This window comes from Chlamydotis macqueenii, chromosome 3, assembly GCF_036417535.1.
Source record: "Chlamydotis macqueenii isolate bChlMac1 chromosome 3, bChlMac1.mat, whole genome shotgun sequence".
NCBI lineage: Eukaryota > Metazoa > Chordata > Aves > Otidiformes > Otididae > Chlamydotis > Chlamydotis macqueenii.
Window position 1 is genome coordinate 73,324,586 of NC_141558.1, and position 18,730 is coordinate 73,343,315.

At 41.8% G+C, this 18,730-nt stretch overlaps 1 protein-coding gene across 5 annotated transcripts; it reads right to left on the bottom strand.

The window, feature by feature from the left end:
- Window positions 1–253: 253 nt before the first annotated feature.
- Window positions 254–18,518, bottom strand: BROX (BRO1 domain and CAAX motif containing). 5 transcript variants are annotated; one of them, XM_086743701.1, is made up of 13 exons: window positions 18,382–18,518; window positions 16,530–16,660; window positions 15,614–15,720; window positions 13,957–14,053; window positions 11,393–11,488; window positions 10,673–10,745; window positions 10,206–10,311; window positions 9,564–9,653; window positions 8,673–8,758; window positions 7,955–8,036; window positions 6,761–6,911; window positions 5,163–5,322; window positions 254–4,675 (listed from the first exon to the last, which is right to left on the bottom strand). In XM_086743701.1, exons 2-13 carry the CDS (start codon window positions 16,628–16,630, stop codon window positions 4,589–4,591), a joined length of 1,236 nt encoding a protein of 411 aa, XP_086599827.1. In that variant the 5' UTR covers window positions 16,631–16,660; window positions 18,382–18,518; the 3' UTR covers window positions 254–4,588. The 5 variants fall into 5 exon arrangements, 3 of the variants coding, with proteins under 3 accessions (XP_086599827.1, XP_086599829.1, XP_086599828.1); XM_086743703.1 differs by lacking the exon at window positions 18,382–18,518 and adding an exon at window positions 17,664–18,132; XM_086743702.1 differs by lacking the exon at window positions 18,382–18,518 and adding an exon at window positions 17,171–17,645.
- Window positions 18,519–18,730: the final 212 nt, after the last annotated feature.

The following is an 18,730-nucleotide window of genomic DNA, read 5'->3' on the forward strand; positions in this document are numbered from 1 at the left end:
TAAGGCTGCTGTAGCCTATGTCAGGATGTGAGCTGAACTTTGGGGAACGGTGTTCTCTTATCCAACCCCCATAATATCTATTGTTTTCCCACACTCTGAAAATGAAAAACCATGTTTCCTACAAATCTATTTGCCACCCGCTGGTGGCCTGCAGACTGCACTTCCCAAATAATCCCTTCATGTAGTACACAGAATATCCTACAATGCCATAGACCTTTGCAAGCACTAGGATTTTAAATGATGAAACAAAAACTGATACATTAAGATTGTTTATTTTAAATGGAATTCTGAAACTCGTGGTTATATACAAATTTTCAAACTATGAAGCTTAAGATTGCATGGTGACTGCACAAAATAAGGCTGCTCAGTCAATCTCATGAGAGCCACTTCCATTGAAGTTTGGTTATTCAGAGTACAGGATGGCTTTAAGAAGGTTGTAATCTGTGAAGGCACCAACACCAGAGGAGGCAGGCTTTCCCACATAAAAAGCTGATCAAGGTCCCCTTCAGTTACCATGTGGCATCTGTTGAATTTGAGAGCATCACCAGCGGGGAAAGATCTGAGCTAATCCAATGGTTGCTGTAGAAAAGCCATTATGCTGCACTGAGAATCTGGAAACAGGTACCCACTACAGAGGCTTTTCCCTGCCAGTCATACTCGCTGTACTTTATTCTTCACTCAACTGGGCCAGTTAGGGGGAAAAAAAAAAGGAAAAATAAGGCAGCTTATGCTGCTGTGATAATTTGGCAGTGATCTTTAGAGATAGATTTTTTTTTTAAGGGATAATTAATAGGCATGAATAAGATTTATATTAATGCTGAAACTTCAGTTCAGACACTAGGTGCAGGGATGGGATGAAACGTATCACCTCGCAGCCAATAGAGAGAAATTTTTCAGTTTTCTGAATTGACATGGAAAGCAGATAAATTACAGCCTCCTCTTATGTTCTCCCATTACTAAAGGCAGAGATGTGCTTCATGAGTTTATTTTTATACACAGACAATTAAAAATACATTTTAGTAACGTTTCCCATAAAAATCCTACCAAGAGCACAGTACTGAAATCAATGCAACACAAATAAATGGCAGCAAGGAGTATTTACAACCATAGTGTATTGTACCGAAATGGCAAGATCAGAAATTTCTAAAGTGCAAAGTTGGCTATATTTTACACAGACACAGGGATCTGTTTTCTTCCTTATACTGTGAACCAATACCATCGTTACAGATGCACCACATACTCATGCTGAACATTTAAGTGACCAAACGCCATCCTTAGGCTGACAGAAAAAACTCCTCTACTGAATCCAGTGGGAGGCACGCATCAGCCTCCAAGGGCCAGATTTAGTCCCTCAGTTCTAGGAGTGTCATATGTGGGATGGAGATTAACTACTGTAAACCCAAAACCACGAAACATGGAGGAAGTATATTTAAATCCATGAAGGAAGTATATTTAAATACATGAAGGAAGGTTTTTAAAAAAGAAATCTTACAAAGAGCTTAATGGTTTGCTTTATAGTAGATTAAAGACAATCATCACATTTTTAAAAGCACAAAATATGGCCCTCTGTATTTTATTTAGCTGCAGTTTTGTCCTAGTTCAGACTGGGCACAAGTTTTTAAAGACTATTTACACCAAGAAGATTTGCAGGTTTAGCCATGAGAGCCTCTAAAACCAGAGAGAGGCCACAAAAACAGGCTCTTGCAGCATTAGAGTATTAAAAAGTCACCATTCAAAATATCTCATTCTTAAAAATTACTAAAGGAAATAATAACAGAAGGAACATGGCTGCTAGGTTTCCGGATTAAGTGAAACTCCCTGACAGTTCACCCATATTCTTAACCACATTGGACAGTTAATCTACATATTATTTACAATAATTCTTGCTACTACCCAACAAAACCAAAGAGAAAACTGTTCATTGACTCACAGCTCTCTATACTTCACAAACTAAACAGGGTCCAGTTTCTTATTTTGGGGCAAAATTATCCAATGTTTGCCATAGGATTTTAACTGTGAGTAAATAAAGTTTGTCTTGAAAAGCAACACATGCTAAGTGAATTAGTTTGTTCCATTAGTCTATTTTTAAACTAGTACATCATATTTACTGAAACAGCTATGGCATAACAGGTTACACAGCTAGGCTTAAGTAATGCCGTAATCTGACACAATCCACTTGGTCATGCCCCAAACTATTAGCAGTGAATTTGATTGAAACAAACCACTTGGTCTGAGAAAGCATCCAAAGAATTAAGAATTGCAAGTCCACAAAATCGTCTTTCCTAAGAAGCTGTTTGGGAATGATTTAGTCATGATCTGTTCATTTTATTTTAAGATATTCATATACTGAAATACACCCATGGGCAAAAGCCTCACTGGAAACGAGTCCCACACCTACACATGCATTAGCAAACAAGGGTCAGTCTGTGCCACAGTGTGCAGCAGAGGGAAGGGAAAATGAGGGGAGGAGGGAAAATGGAATCCAGTCAGCATAGAAAGAAAATTAATTAGGTTGAGACATGTACATATTAACACACATGGGCATCTGAAAAACAATGAGTAACTGAAAAATCGTGATTATGAAACTGAGTAAACTGCATCTTGATCCTTAAAGGGGGCAGATGACTACAGCTGTAGTAGGTTTTTAGGAGAATTAAAGTATGCATAGGCAAAGTAGCTCCAGGCTCCATTCTGGCAAAAGCTAAGCTGGTCTTTTAACATAAGAAGTCTTAAAAAGTCAGCTGATCAAGTTATGAACAGATCTGACCAACTCTTCATAAAACATACCCCAGGCCCCTGGGCAGCATCAGAAGAAATGGACCAATTTTATACATACATTCTTCTTGATACTTATTATCCTCTACCCACTTAATCACTTGCAGAACCGAAACTTCTTCTAAAGCAATTCAGCTGATTTTACACTTATTGTTGTGTGCAAAACTGGCTGAAAGAAAAATCCATCACTGGAAGCAATGAGTTCTGCATTTGATTCACCCGCAACAGCCAACATTAAGATGCTCTTTGCCTTTTGCAGCAATTAATTCTATGCCTCGGGAAGAGTCTTGAGTTTCCTATTAGCCTCCTCAACAGCTTCTTTTTCCACAGGCCTTCAAGGAGCTACACACCTGCCCTCTAAGCTAAGTTACTCTCAGTCCCATGAAAGATTTCAAATAGAAGCACTGAATTACATTACAGTGGAAGATAAACCAATCCAAACAGTACGAAGTGAGGAATGTGTTTAGAGTACACGTCATGGTAAGTGCATATGCTATAATATTTTGTTGAAATGGGAACATTCTCAGGCTGTTCAGTTTTTTTCTCAGGTAAAGGGAAGTGCAGCAACTTGTACCCAGAGACTGTACGGCCTCACTTCAACACATCCATCATATTCTTTCACATTTGCAGCAAATCAAAAGGCTGTATTTTTGTTGACATGGGTGTTCTGAAGTGCTCATCACTACAGAATGTTATCACATTTTCCACAGTAGGTAGCAGTGGAAGAAGCAAGTTCTACAAAATACCGTCTCAGTCTTGACTGGGCTTGGCTTTTAACAAGTTCTCTTCATAAGGAGCTGGTTTTGGTGCAATACTACACTTACATATGGCATAAAGGAAATCTAGAGCTTGGTTTCCCAGTTGTGCCATCAGCTCTCCAGCTCATCTTTACTCTCTGTTCTCCTAACAACTTCCTATAGACACTACCCAGATGGAAACACAGCACCTTAGTTACAATTCCACTACCTTACCCATGACAACTTCATGAATTCAAATGGAGCTTTTCTAGTGCCAGGAGATTTTAACCGTCTACACACCTTTAAAACTTACCAATCTTTCAAGATTCAAAAATGTTGAATTAATGACATTGTGATGCATGACCTTTAAGCACTTTCATATTACTTGCTGCATCACTTTCACATACACTTTGATATTAAAGGATTTTAATTTAAGGACAAACTAAAGTACCTTACTACAAATACTTGATACCGGAGCCCTAATCTATAGGGGAAAGAACAGAGGCTAGTTATTTCAGAAGAAGATAAATTGTGCTCCAGTTATGCAGAACGTAAGGTTTTCCAAGTTCTGTGAAAGTCCTGTGAAATACCATAGAGGTGTTAGAAACCAAACCCAGATTTTCTTCAGTTAATACAATTAAGTGGATCAGAACATGGCAAGAGTGTTAAGCCTGAATGAGAAAACCAGAAAAAATGTAACCGTTCATGCAAACTTTTGTTTGCAGAATTTGACATTACATAGCACATAATTTAATGGAAAAATCCTCAAGTGTTACAATAATGATACTTCCTTTGCTATTTGTGGGTAGAAATTAAACCCACAAAAAGAAACTCTCTAGAGGCACAATAGGAACATTTAAACCCACTCATTCTATGAGATCCCACTAAACCAAAAAATAAGTCAGATATAAATAAACTCCTAGAAATCCACCACATTCTCAAGCAAGAGAGACGCATACTAACAAAAGTAAATTAAATTAGTCTTCTAAATTAAAAAAGAAGAATCAGAAAAAGGAAGATCAGAACTAAAGCCCCATAGTCCAATTAATACAGTGAATTAAAAGCACTTATGGCATTTAAGAAATCTGGCATCCACTGTCCTTTTGAGGCTTTATATCTGGTTCCTTCACAGGTTTTACTTCTTCATCTGGTTTTGGTTTAGCCTGCAAACAAGAAGAAAAAAAAAACCCTAAATACCACAAGTACAAACCACTGTGTCTGCACAGCTCACTTTACACATTCTAATCTAACAGTCTCCTCTCTTTCCAAGGTTGAAGACTTTAAGCAAGCCTCAAGCAAGGGGGTAAAGCCAAATATTCTCTATTTCAGCATCCTTAAACGACTCCTTTTCTAAAAAAGAATCTTTCTATAGCATTCACTCCTGTAATATTTCAGCATCTTAGACACATTAAAGAATTTCCTCCTATTAAGGACTTAGAAAAAAATGACTCCTGATTTCCAGATGCTGACAGTGTGGCAGAAAGGTTAACTGACTTGCCTCTTGATACAGTGGAAACGTGAGCTTGAGCATTAGCCTTGTGTCTACGTCCTGCACTGAGCTGGGGAGCATTACAGGAGAGCAAAACAGTAACTCTATATTATGCACAGAATAAAGCTAATGCGAAAGAACAGTACGTAGGCTTATCTTACAGCGTCATCCTTTGGCCTCTTGGTGAGATCAAATGCTGCAAGTGTTTCAGGAGTCCAATGTGCGTTCAGGGCAGGAAATTCAAAAGGAACAGGCTCTACTAAGCCATAGTTTGCTTTCAGTTCCAGCTGGGGAGCCTCTGCTGGCACCTTCTGAAAATAGCTATAATAGAATACAGCAATATTTTTAAAACACAATCTACTATCTCTGCAAGTCTTGTTTGCAATTCTAAAGAAATACAATCTGCGTTTTTTACAGTGGCAATCATTGCTGCTCTCTTGCATTTCATTAAGGCACTGTCCATTCTGTCAGTAAGATTCACAGGAACAAAAGCAATTCCTTCTTGGTATTCATCCTCTAATAACTAGGTGAGTTTTTTTCCTACTTGATAACCATTATTCACAGTGCTTCAATGAGAAGAGCACCTTTTGTCCAAAAAGACCTTCAAAACCCAAACGAGGATTTAAAATACTTCCCAAGAAAGATGAAGAGGACAGTTCTTTTCCTAAATCAGTCTTAATGTGCATAATAGCAACCACACTGCAACACCCAAAAAGACTTGCTACAACACAAAGCCTCAATGAGGGTATAAATCTACCCTCGGCAAACCAGCAAGAGCTGAAAACTGACACATACTGGCACACGCTACCTTACTTCTCATGCTGCAGCAGAGCTCTGTGGCAGACACATATCCCAAAACAGTCACCGGTTATCTGGTTTCTCTTTCAAAGTTTGTTTCTAGAGGGACATGGATTTGTTGAAATCTCCTGTATGCTACTGTTGTAAGCTATGACAACAGTTATTGGAACCAAAGCAGGGTAGAGTATTTATTTTCCTATTTGCAGTTCAGCTTGACAATCCTTTTTGTTTAGTGAGTTCCCCTATTATGCAGGTCTTTAAACACCAGAAAAAGGGAAATAACCAACTTATTATGGAATACCAAATCATAAGGCGGGGGGGGGGGGGGGGGGGGGGGCGGAGAAAAAGAAATGAGCAAAAGAATTCTAAAGCCAAACTAATCTTTCTATTCTAAACTACTTCCAAACTCTTTTTGGAAGGGGCATTAACTAACAGAAAGCCCTATTCACAGTATGAATTATACTTAGACTGGTAAAGCTCCTAGCACCCTAAGCACATTCTTCACTGAAGGGATGACTATGTTTTGATTCCCGTGCTAACAAAGCAGAGTCAGCTACTCAATTTCTTCATTTCCCTTCGGTCCTCTTTTGTTTACTAGATCCCAGGAGCTTGGAAGAGCACGCTGGAGCCACACATCAAGCTCTGAAGGACCTTCTCTTGTGCAGAAGGAAAAGAAACAAAGTGGCTGAGGAATGAAGGAAGAAAACTGCTTAACCTCTCCAGCATGCCAGTCCAACCTACTCTGCTGAAGTGGCACAGAACACAGAGAGGGTGATAGCGCAGAGCCACAGCAAATCTGCTAAGAGAAAATTACAGAATTGCAAATTTACCTTTAAGTTACGTGTCATACTCTAAATGAATATAAAACTGGAGAGTAAAATTCACCATCCCAGCTTGAAATAAAGGCAAATGAAGTAATAATGGTTCACACAGAATACCGTACCAACCACAAATGACTTACATGAATCCATTCTCTCTCTGGCATTTTTCTAGTGTGTTCTTAATCAAACTTCCTAATTTCCTAAAGAAGAGATGTCCAGAAGGTTTGGCGGTAGTCCCAGGCCCTTTGGTTTCTCCATACTCTTTGCACAATGCTTCAGCCTTGGCAAAAACTTTGCAAGAAAGAAACGTAATAAAAATAATTTACATGAGTCTATTAAATCATGGTTCTGATCTACAATGCTTTGGTTTCAGAAGATACCAGAATCCATTCAGGCTTCTTGCTTCTTACAAAGAAAAATAAACTAGCTCAAAGGCAGCCCTTGCAGCCAAGATTTACTGCATCCAAAAAGTGACTAGGAACAGGAGAAAAAAAAAAGACAGCTTTTTGGGTAGGAAGATGCAGGAAAGCATTCTTATGTGTGGGGCAATATGTAACAATAAGCCTAAGAACTGTGCCATGTGGTAGGGCAAAAGAGAGGCCATACACAGCTGATGCCCAAAAATAAACACCACTTAATATGGAGTGGGAAAAGAAGTGCTCTTCTCTGAACAGCAGGCACAGTAAAAACCACAGAATTTGTTTTACTGCTAGTAATTCAACTTAGTTTGTTTTAAATTATTTTTAGTTACTTTTAAAATTAATATTGTTTCCAGTTTGATGATTTGAGCATTTTTTACACATTGTGGTAAAGTCACACAGTGCAGGCCATTGGGGTAACAATAGCTTTGAAGAGAGAAGGATGGGCAGAAAACCCTGAACTACTGCTAACTTCCTTTAATCTACCTTTCAAATTAATAGAAAGGAAATAAGTTACTGAAACCTGTTTAAAAACAAACATACATACATATGTGGTCTAGCTTTACTATTCAATCTAAGACAGAGCAACCTCCAAAGCAGAAAAGGCTGCAGTAACTTAACATCCAGACCAGAAAACATGATGACCAGACAATTGATTTTTACACTGTATTGCAGGCAGTTCAAAGCCTTTAACAGGCTGAGCAGTGACGATGAAATTTTCTGCAGCAGTGTTATGAAAGACAGTCTTTGGTAAGAAAAAAAAAATACATACTGTCTCTATTCAAAAGTGTGCTGGATTTTCATCAGGTGACAGATAAAATTTTAAGTTTATGGGAGACCAAATAAACACAATACAGCAAAATAAAACAGGCGTGTCATCATCAGACCCTGTATTCCAGTCTCAGTCACACTTACATTTTTCCGATTCCTGCAGAGATCTGATTGCTTCCCCGCATTTATCACTCGCCAGTAAAGTCTGACCATGGTAACAGTATGCCTAACGGGAGAGGACAAAATCATTACCAACGTCATTGGGGACTTCCTGCACCAATTCACTTCTGCTCTTCCTTACATCAGAGTTGCATCTCTTTGAAGCTGCCACTCCCTGCAGATAGCTGAAAATTTGGGAATGCCAGTCAAAGCAGCATTCACTGAACAATGCCGTTCAACACAAACACTGTGAGGCAGGGATGAAGCAAGCTGTCGCAAGTCTAGCCAAGAGTAACTCTGAGCTTCATGAAGGCTGTTTTACCAGAAGCACTAGCATATGGTCTAGTTGAAATCTCTCTCTTTCACTGTACCAATGTGCAGCATTAAGACCCATCACAGAACGAGGATGAACCCAAATCAAATTTACAAAGCAAAGACTCTAAAAACTAAAACTACCTGAACACTTAAAAAATGAATCTGGAATCTGCAACAAACATCACTGAATCCAGAAGCAATACAGTAAATTCACAATAAATTCCACACTGCAATAATTTCACTTGGGTCAAGAAAAACACTTAAAATGCCACTGCACAGTCTGTTTTCACAGCATGGGAAAAAAGTTAATGCAGTACTTAGCCCCCATTCCCTATCCAGTCCTTAGACAATATTAAAAACTGTGACTGATGTCAACCAAAGTACTTACATAGGCCATATAGAAACAGGTCTTCAAGTTTAAGTACTTCCGCCATTTACCTGCATAGGTTGGATCCAAACTGGATAACGTTTGATCTGTGAACACATATGTAAAGTTATTCTTTAAGATATTTAAAAAAAAAAAAAAATCCTGCCCCCAGACCACAGTTCTTAAACTTAGCAATGGATCTTAACTAAAAAGTAAACAAGTGACATAAATTAGTCCTGCAAAGGCACAGATAAATTATTGAGGGAAAAAAACCAAAAATATGCCGTTTATTGAGCATATTGCTATCAATATGCAGTTGTCCCTAGAATCCCTGAAACTGTTGTCCACGAAGTCTGGAAGGCTAATTTTCCTAAGTATTTTTAGGCAGCATTTCAAAGCTTGTTCCTAGTTTAGTTTCAAGTAATGACCTATAAAAGTCTATGTATGTTACAACATTCCATCTCTTATATTTTGGGGACCTTCCCACTTGCCTCAGCAAGCCCACAGATCAGTGTACTCATTTGGAAGGACGTACATAACTAACCTGCTACACGCTTTACAGTCTGCATCACAATCTACTGCCCAAAGACAGCTGAAACACACTCCATTTACATCAAGCCATTTCTTTGCTGTTACTACATATTCTCGAGACATTCTCTCTCTTCTCTCTCCCCTCACTAACATTTCAAACTACTAGCTGCACAAAAAGATTCCCATAAAAACAAAAGGCCTTATCAAAATATATCTGTTACAGTGATAACTGAAGCCTTAAACGAGCTAAATAGAAGCTAAACATACAAAGCATATCCACTGAGAAACAGTGTTAATATCACAACTGACGGGCGGGTGAAGTATGTCTGCTGGCAAGAACGCGTAAACCAGGTCACTAAGGATACCAAACAAGACACTTACCAGCTTTCTGGTAGAAGTTAGCTGTTTCATAAGCAAGAGCAGCTATTAGTCCTGGGTTGTGTTTCAGCTCAATAGCCCGAGCAATTGTCACTGAAAAAAAATTCCACACCACAGCATTAAAGTTTAATTGAAAATGTCACATCAAATCAGCAGAGGCATTTAGCATTTTAAAATCCCTGCCTGAGCAGAAAACAAGTACTATGCAGTCAAGCAAACTGCAGAATAAAGACAGATTGTTTCTTGGATAGAATAATTCCAAATTAATAGAAAAGCTGAAGGAAGGTTAGTCTGAAGACTAGCCAGCAAACAGAAGCTGCAACTATTTTGAAGTAAAGGAACAGGGAATTTATGTTAGGCAAGCATGGTGGTGAAGAGATTGCATGAAAGGAAAAAAGAAGAGGGGAGGAAAGTCACGAACAAGTGCTTCCAAAGTGGTTAAATTTGTAATATCAGACTGATTTTTGGCATTTTCCTCCTGTAATTGTAACTTAAGTTTCCTTAAAACAACCCACCCCACTAAGCCACAGTACTTGAGGAGAAGAAAAAGCTAGCATTGCTGCCAAGCAGACTTCACAAGACGTCAACAAAACCCACAAAGACTGTCATTTCCCATCCCCAACAAACATGTATATTTGAAGATACCTTCTTGAGCTTCAGCTTGGCACTGTATGATGTAAGAGTCTATAAGTCGAGCTTCTAAATCTCTTCCCTTTTCTACAGGTGTAATCAATTTTGGAATATGACTTTCCTAAGTACAAAGCAAGTCTCAAAGTTAGTTTAGACTTAATACCACTGCTGTCAATGCAAAGCAAGTCCCTTATTCCCAAACAGATGGGACACTGAGTGAAAGTCTCAAGACAGCTAGCAGCACTGCTGCATGTGCTACTGGGCAGACAGACTGATAACTCTTCCACTGCCATTGGGAAAGAGCAGCAGGGACTGAGTGGTAGCACAACATAATAATACTCTTCTTTTTCTTGCATCATTCAGATAGTCTGAGGTATTTGTTTATTTTGTAACCTGTCAGAAAAGCAAAGGCTTTTCTAAGACTAAAAGTCAAGTACTTGGAGACAATTCACAGAATGGACAACAAAGACATTTTTTTCTACCTTCAAGTGTTTAAAAATCCCAGCTGCTATCTTCAGGCTTCTGTGAACATCTTTTGCTTCATCTTCTGTTATACTAAGAATATAGAATGAATCAATGAAATTTTAGTTAGAAAGGACCACTAGGTGCCATTTAGTCCCACCTCCTGCTTTGGAGCAGGACTATCGCCAACAGTAGATGATGTCAGTTATGGTTTTGTCTACATGAATTTTGAATCCTTCAAGAATGGAGAGTCCACTGCCTCTCTAAGTAACCTGTTCCACTGCTATGCTACCCTCAACATAAATAAGTTTCTTACAGTGTCTGATGATGAAATAATCAAATAGAACTCACTTGAAAAAAGAAACGTAAGACCTTGTAATGACTTTCAAGTAAAAGGTAGCCTCAGTGTTTAGAAATTTGTAGGGATAAAAGTCAGCAGAGCTGTGATTTTGAGAATCTCAGTTTTGTACCTGGACATTTAGAGTAGGACTGATGAAGGGTTTATTCACAACTGACGCTTTCTCTATACCACAGTCACATGGTACTAGTACACTTTGCTCATGGATGCAAGAAGAGATTGAAGTGCACTTGGACATTACAGCACATGAATGGTCAACTGCCTCCCTGAACTCCTACTGTCTCAGCTGGACATGCACTACAGCAGTCAAAATTCAGAACTTGTTAAAATTTTTGGTGCAATATTGCTGCAATTGAATTATGAAGAAAAGAAAAACACTTACTCTTCTTTTCCAGCGAGTCTTGATGCATATTTTGTGTACCACAGAGCTACATTAAATCCCATGGAAACCAGTTCAAACACTGCATCCTGCTGGGCACTAAAGAAAGACAGACAACCCCCCCCAACAATTTAATGCTTTCAATTTTGTTCTAACAAGCTCTCTCTGCTGATAGTTCACATAGCACAAGTCAACATTTCTCTCCATAAAATATTTTTCATTTAAGAAGTCAACAATTTCCAATTCCGAACCTCCTACTTGCTGAACTGCCTAAAAGATACTTCAACTTTAACTTATTCCCATTAAGAGCTCATAATTGTAATTTCCCACATTCAGATGCCTATCCTTCCCATTTGAGAACTTTTATTTTAAAACAGTAACTTGAGATTTGTTTAGTTTTGGGTGTGGCTGACATTTTTCCATCTTTTTTTTTTTTAATATTGCACATTTTGTGGAAAACTTTGCTCTGGAACGTCTACTTTAAAGTTGTAGCTGCTAAGTTAGTAAGTCAGAGTCTATTATATCTCCTTCAAATGATTATTATTGCAAGTTTTTATGCATGTAAAACGGTATGTACAAATAGCAGGAAATTTCAGAAGCTAAAAACATGGTCTTAGAAAAGAGTGAATTTGCAATCGCAAGCTAAGTATAGCTTAGGAAGTAACAATCATTAAAAAGAAAGGTGTGGGAGTGGGAAGAATAATGTTGGCACAAGAACAAACGTGTATGACCATGAGAAAATTAGAAGAGAGTCTTAACAGATTGTCTTCCAAGGAGAATAAAAGCTTAGAGGAAATTGAGCACTTCTTCTAGGTAAAGCTTGACAAATTTGTAGGTGTGGTTATACAACACAATTACCTACAATAGCAAGAGACGACTGAATAATCCAGAAGGTTACAGATCTATATTCCTACTTAAAACAGAAGCTTTGTTTGTTTGTACCAGGAATACTTGTGCTAGGAGCTTCAGAGGACAAGAACAAAATCAGAACTTCAGCAACATTTGTGCTTCAAAAAAGTCAGAAGATACTGGTCAGGCAATAGTACCAAATGACAAAGTTTTAAACTGTAGCAATCTACATTATCATATTCAATTCACCTATACTCTCAAGACTCTTCTTCGTGCTGCTCTAGCCAACTGTAAGATATAGTTTGTAGATCAACTAAGACACAATGGATCCTCCTACCACGATTATGCGTTATCACGCCTTTACATAAAGGCAACACACGCTTCAGAACACCTAATGCAGTATGGCAAATATTAAAAATGCAAAGGAACAAGTTTTTGGAAATTACTTTGTGTCCAATATTTTGCTACACTTCTAAGTTTTCCTCCACATCTGTGCTCACACATGTACATATACCTAACAGACCAGAAGAAAATAGCTGCTTATCTGTTCTGGTTTTATTTAGTGGGGGGGGGCTATGGTGGCAGCTTCTGTAGGAAACTGCTAGAAGTCGCTCCCCTTTGTTCAGTGGACTCAGCTGGGCCTAGGGTGGACCCGCTGCCGGCCAGGGCCAAGCCAATTGGTAGTAGAATGTTACGTGATAAAGCCTTTGCGATAACGTATTTAAGAAGGGGAAAACAGAAAAAAAAAAAAAAAAAGAGAAGAGAAGATGTGAAGCAGCTGAGCGGGGACAGAGAGGGGGAAGCGCGAGCGTTGTGGGCCTCACCCTCTGGCCTCCCACCAGGTGGCTGACTGGGCCCAATTCAGCCCGGCCTGGCTGCAAAAACTGCTGGAGAGGAGATGAGATGTGAATGAGATGTGAAGAGAATCTGAGAGGTGTCTGCCTGCCTGTTGCGAAGAATTTTTCTTGTGAGAGGAATGGCTGCAGATGCCAAGGTCAGTGCAGAAGAAGGGGGAGGAGTAATGCAGCTCCTGGCCAAGATTCCCTTGCAGCCTGTGGTGATGACCATGGTGGAGCAGGTTGTCCCCCTGCAGCCCATGGAGGTCCACAGAGGGGCAGAGATCCACCTGCAGCCCGTGGAGGACCCCACGCTGGAGCAGGTGGAGGCCTGAAGGAGGCTGTGGCCCATGGAGGGCCTGCTGGGGCAGCTGTTCTAGAGGGACTGCACCCTGTGGAAGAGATGACCCATGCCGCAGCAGCTTCACGAAGGACTGTGGCCCGTGGGAGGGACCCCACGAAGGAGCAGGGGAGGGAATGTGAGGAGTTCTTCCTCCAATGACGAAGCAGCAGCGTGAAAAAACGTGTGATGAACTGACCATAACCCCCACTCCCTCTTCCCCTCTGTGCCGCTCGCCGGGGGCGGGGAAGGTAGTAGAAATAATGTTAAGCTCGGGAAGAGGGAGGGGTGGCGGGAGGTTATCTTGTTCCCCGTCTCATTATCCTGCTGTTTTTAGTAATAAATAAATAGTTTTCCTCAAGTCAAGTCTGTTTTGCCCATAACGGTAACTTTAAGAATTTCTCCCTGTCCTTATCTCAAGCCTCGAGCCTTTTTTTTTTTCTTATAGCATCTCCCCCTACTCTCTTGGAGGGTGGGGGGAGTGAGAGAAAGACTGCGTAGTCTGGTCCCGATCGGGCCTGTAATCATAAAAGCATACATACCTTGGAACTTGTCCCTGTAATGTGTCTGTCCACTTGAAATTCTGAATGTATCGCAACTTGCATTCTTGGGAGGAGTCATCCAGTGAAAGGATAAAACCTATAGAATAAGAAAATGTACCAAAAGGCAATCTTAAAGTAAGAAAAAGAAACAAGTAATGAAGGAACGGGAATCAAGGAGAATACAGATATAGATAAGGGAATGTTTATTGTTGTACCACTCAAAAACCCCTGTTATTTCCTGAGGCTTTTATTCCTCAATATCCTGAGAGGAAGACGCGCAAAAAACTGAACTGGTTACTTGGTTACTGGTTTCTTGTAAGAAACTCCTTGCCCAGCAGGTTACCAACTCAATCCTTGAGCTTTGATTGCTCAAAGAAAACCTTGCAGATGTCTGCATGTCCCATATGGTGACTAGTTGGGAGCTGGACTGACCCAGGCACAGGATGCTGGAAGCTGCTTGAGGTGAGTGACTGACTGTCCCTGCCACCATAGTGGTGATTGAGAAATTCCAGGAGAAGTTGCCTGGTCAACAGGGTGAGGGAAAAGAGCTTGTAAGCACGGACTCATCTAGTTATAATCTCTTTTGTCTCCAGGGCTACAGGAAACTGGTTCTTCATGCCCAGTAGCCCAGAAAGCAGCAGTCAGTGGGATGAAGCTCAAGCTATGGAACGTTCAAATGCTAGCATATGCAGATCCAAGGAGTTTTTCAGAGAGGGGTAAGACTGACCGTGGTCTGATGCGGTCTTACAGACTTCAAGAACTCAAAACTTGCAACAGCAGCTATTAGGGCTATAGCTCTAAGTGCCATCACACGTTCATAAAGACAGAAAATATGTGTTCCTTTCACATGCAGAAGATTTTAGTGACCAAGCATGATGCTTTCCTGAAGAAACTCTCCAAATCTTGTCTGCAGCAACATGGACTGTTATCTTACCTTTATTTGGAATATTGCATTAGCTTACACCCTCCCAGGGACTCAGGGAACTAAACCAGCTCAAGGCCGCCTCACTTCCCACAGACTGAAAGATCACAGTTTCCATGAATCATCTGATTCCTGAAAACTCAGTCCTAAGAAACTTGTCTGAGTACCTGACTGCTAAGAGAAAGTTATCAAAATATTGTCAGGAGGAAGGTTTCAAGGGAATGTGCCATCATAGGTGACCATCTACTGAAAATGTAGATACTATACTAATGAGTACGTATATATATATGTAGACCTAAGACAAGCAGCAGCAGAGGTGTAAACTTGCAACATGTCTATTATTCAGCATTAGACAAAACAGAAGTTTACACTGAAGAGTGACTCCTATAAACTAATTAACAGACTAAATTTATACTCAAGGAGCAATTCATCCCAATCAAAGCGACAAATAAACATTTTCTCCTTCAGCAGGAAGCAGAATGAGGTTATAAGCAAGAGGAAAGGGCTGCCAGCACTTACTGGCAGGGTCACAAAGGACACTGAAACTTGTAGAAAGGGCCTGGCAAGTACCCATGACTGGTGTCAAACACGGAACCCATGAAGATACTCTCCTTCCTGAGAAGCGCAAAGCTTCTTTACAGAAGATTAGCAGAAGACACATTCTGAGAAGTGTCATTAAAACTTAAATTATATACCTTTTGATGTATTTGCAGTATTGCTAATAAATGTTCCTACCTTGCAAGAGCGAGAAGTACAAGTCAGTTGCATTCTTCATCATTTCCGGATTACAACTTGAGTCTGTAAACAGCTCCAACAGTCGTGTTCGAGACAACCTCAAATCACTGTATAGAGGGGAAGAAAAAAAAAAAAAAAAAAAAAAAAAAGAAAAAGTAAACCAAAGAAATTCTACCCAAAAATGTACTGTTAGGGAAGTACCTACCCGTGTATACCACCACCTTGTTGGCTAAGAAGGCGAAGCTAGGCATTTAATTTAGTTATCTTAAGGCAAGGCAAGGTACTTTATGAGGAATTATGCCAATAAATACAGAAAAATCCTCCTTTCCCCTCTGGGTAGGTACAATTGACTCTAGTTTAAAGTACAATGCATTTTGGACAGACAGCAATGGATAATCAGTACTTATTATCAATCTATGGTTCTAACACAAACTAAAATAACTATGCTTTCATCTACAGAGAGGCTGGGTGCAAGGGGAGGGAAGACAACTAACAAGCAGGAACATTCTTCAACATTAGAATAGGATGAGCATACGAAGAGATAAGAACAGATCTGCAAAATAAGCTGAGATCTCTTTTCATTATATTCCTATCTACAATAGAACATTCATGCCTTATTCACTTATGGAAATTACTTCAAGTAATCTTTTGCAGAAGAATGCACAGTCATCAGAAAGACAATGACATGTTTAGTCTTTTGCCTCTGTAAAATGGCTTGCTATCCACTCAAGACATTGAAAACTGGATAATTCATTCCTTGTAACTAAATGTTCAGTGTCGTCAGTGTCTTATTGTCTCCAAGCCTACATGTTTCTAGGTTTGTTCTTCAGAACAAAAACTGAAGATTGACCATTACTTTTAAGGATGTCCTCCAAACTGTAAGAGAGTGAGTGAATTTAATCACAAGTACGCTTACTTGCAAACCTTTGTCGCAGCCGGAGTGGTAGCTACCCCATAAAAATTGAATGAAACAGGAGCTGTAGCCTTCAAAGGGTTGCGATGAAACCAGTGGGTCATTTTCTCTCTGTAGTGTTGTTTACGCCAAATCTAAGGTGTGGAAAGAAATGAAGAGCTGTAGGAACAAGTACAGCTGAGGTACTATTTATGTCATGCTCACAAAAATATATTCCAAATGTAAACAATAGGAAATAAATTCATTTGTAACATTGTATATATACAGAGAATAAATTACTTTTTTTTCCCATTTGAAACACTAAGTTTTCATAGGCCTTGTCTTCATCATCCACATGCTTAGTTTGAGAATTTCACTCTGTTGAAATATATGTTTTCTGAGGCAACTATTCCAAGCTCAGCAAAAAGCTATAACCTTGTTTGTCCTACATTACTGTATGCTTTCTCATTAGAAGAAACTACAACTGTTACCTCCTGCGTAGGGCTGAATATTTGCCATGTCATTTACAGGTACATCTCACTTCACTGAGATTGTTACATTCTACCAGGTCAATGTATTAGCAGCTTTTATCGCAGCACCACGGATATAGATGAAACTGCAATTACACAGTAAACCTTGCTGAAAACACTGATGTATTTACATACATGCCACAGATCTGGAAATCGGTAGAGTACAGCTGAAACAGATCATCTTTTTTCTTCTACCTCTACTTTAGAGAGCATATACAGCATAAGCATTCCAAGGAAATGTTTTTCCAAGCTTTCAACAGTGATGCACAGCAGGAGGATGAAACATAACAGGCACAAGCCGAAACAAGGAAAGTCTGTACTGGGTAAAAGGAGAAACTTCTTCACTGTGAGGACTGTCAAACCGAGAAACAAGTTGCCCAAACAGCTTGTGCTGTCTCCATCCCAAAGGCTTTCAAGGTCTCACCAGGTAAAGCAGAACCTTGAACTGGAGACCCTCCAAGACCTCGATCACCTTACGATTTCACCTTTTTGAATCTCCAAGTTCATCGTTTTAAAACACGCAGCGTCTTAGCTGAACAAAGGAGATCTGCCAAGCAGCGCCCCCCTGCCACGGACCAGGTCGTCGCTGGTCTGTCGTGTCAGCGCCGATGGCGACATCTTCACCCACCTGCGCAGCGGCGCGGCTCACAGAGGGGAGCTGCTGTCACACGGCTCGGCCACAGCCGAGGCCGGGGGGACAGCCTGACAGGCACTCAGCAAGAGATCTTCCGGGTCCAAACCACCTGTAACCCCCGCACCCGGCAAAGCACAGGGCGGTTTGTTCGGCGGGAGCCTGCCCGGTGCCGACCGCCTCCGGGCCGCCCCGCCGCCAGCGGCACACACCGACCGACGGACGGCCCCGGCGTGCGGCCCCTTTCGCAGCAGCCGCTGCGGTGCCGCCCGGCTCCTCGAGCCCCGCCGACACCGGGGAGTCGGGTACAGGGGACCCTCACAGGCGCCGGGACCCTCCCGGTAATGGCCCACGGCCCGCCGCCACTTCCGGTAACAGCCCTGCCCCGGCTCCCGGCGGTGCGTCACACACCCGCCGCCGCAGGCAGCGCCAGCGGAGAGCGGATGTCATCGTCCCGCGCGGTACGGCGGGCCGACTGCATCGATCCCGTCGGCTATCCTCCCCGCTCCCCCCCGCCGGGTGCCCGCAGGCCGCGGGAGCCAGCCCCGCCGCTGGTGTTTCCCGCCGGGACAGCCGACGGAAGCACAGCCAGGCCCCGCAGCCCTCCCCCGGTAGGGACCCCTCAACGCCACAAACAGAGGCGAGAGTGGGACGGAACGCGGCCCAGAGGACGGGTGACCCGCCTGCAGCGCTACAAAGGGGCGCCGCCGCTTACCTGGGAGAGGTCGTCCCGCGGCGGCACGGCCGGGAGCACAGCAGAGGGAAGCGGAGGAGCGGTTCCCGCCCGGGCGCCGCCGCCGCCGCCGGGACCCAGCTGGAGGGCGGTGCTCCCTCAGGAGCCACGTGACTGCCGCCATGACAGATACCGAGGCGGAAGTCACGGCTCCTCCCCCAGCCGCGAGGGGGCGGGCACCGGCACCGCCTCGGTAGCGATGGCGCGGGCGGGCGCGGCCGGCGCAGCCTATCCCGCTGGGCGGCGCTGGCGGGAGGCGCTCGCCGTGTTTGGTTGTCGCGGCGGCTGGGCTGGGCTGGGCCGGGCCGGCAGCGGCGGCGGCGGCGGACGC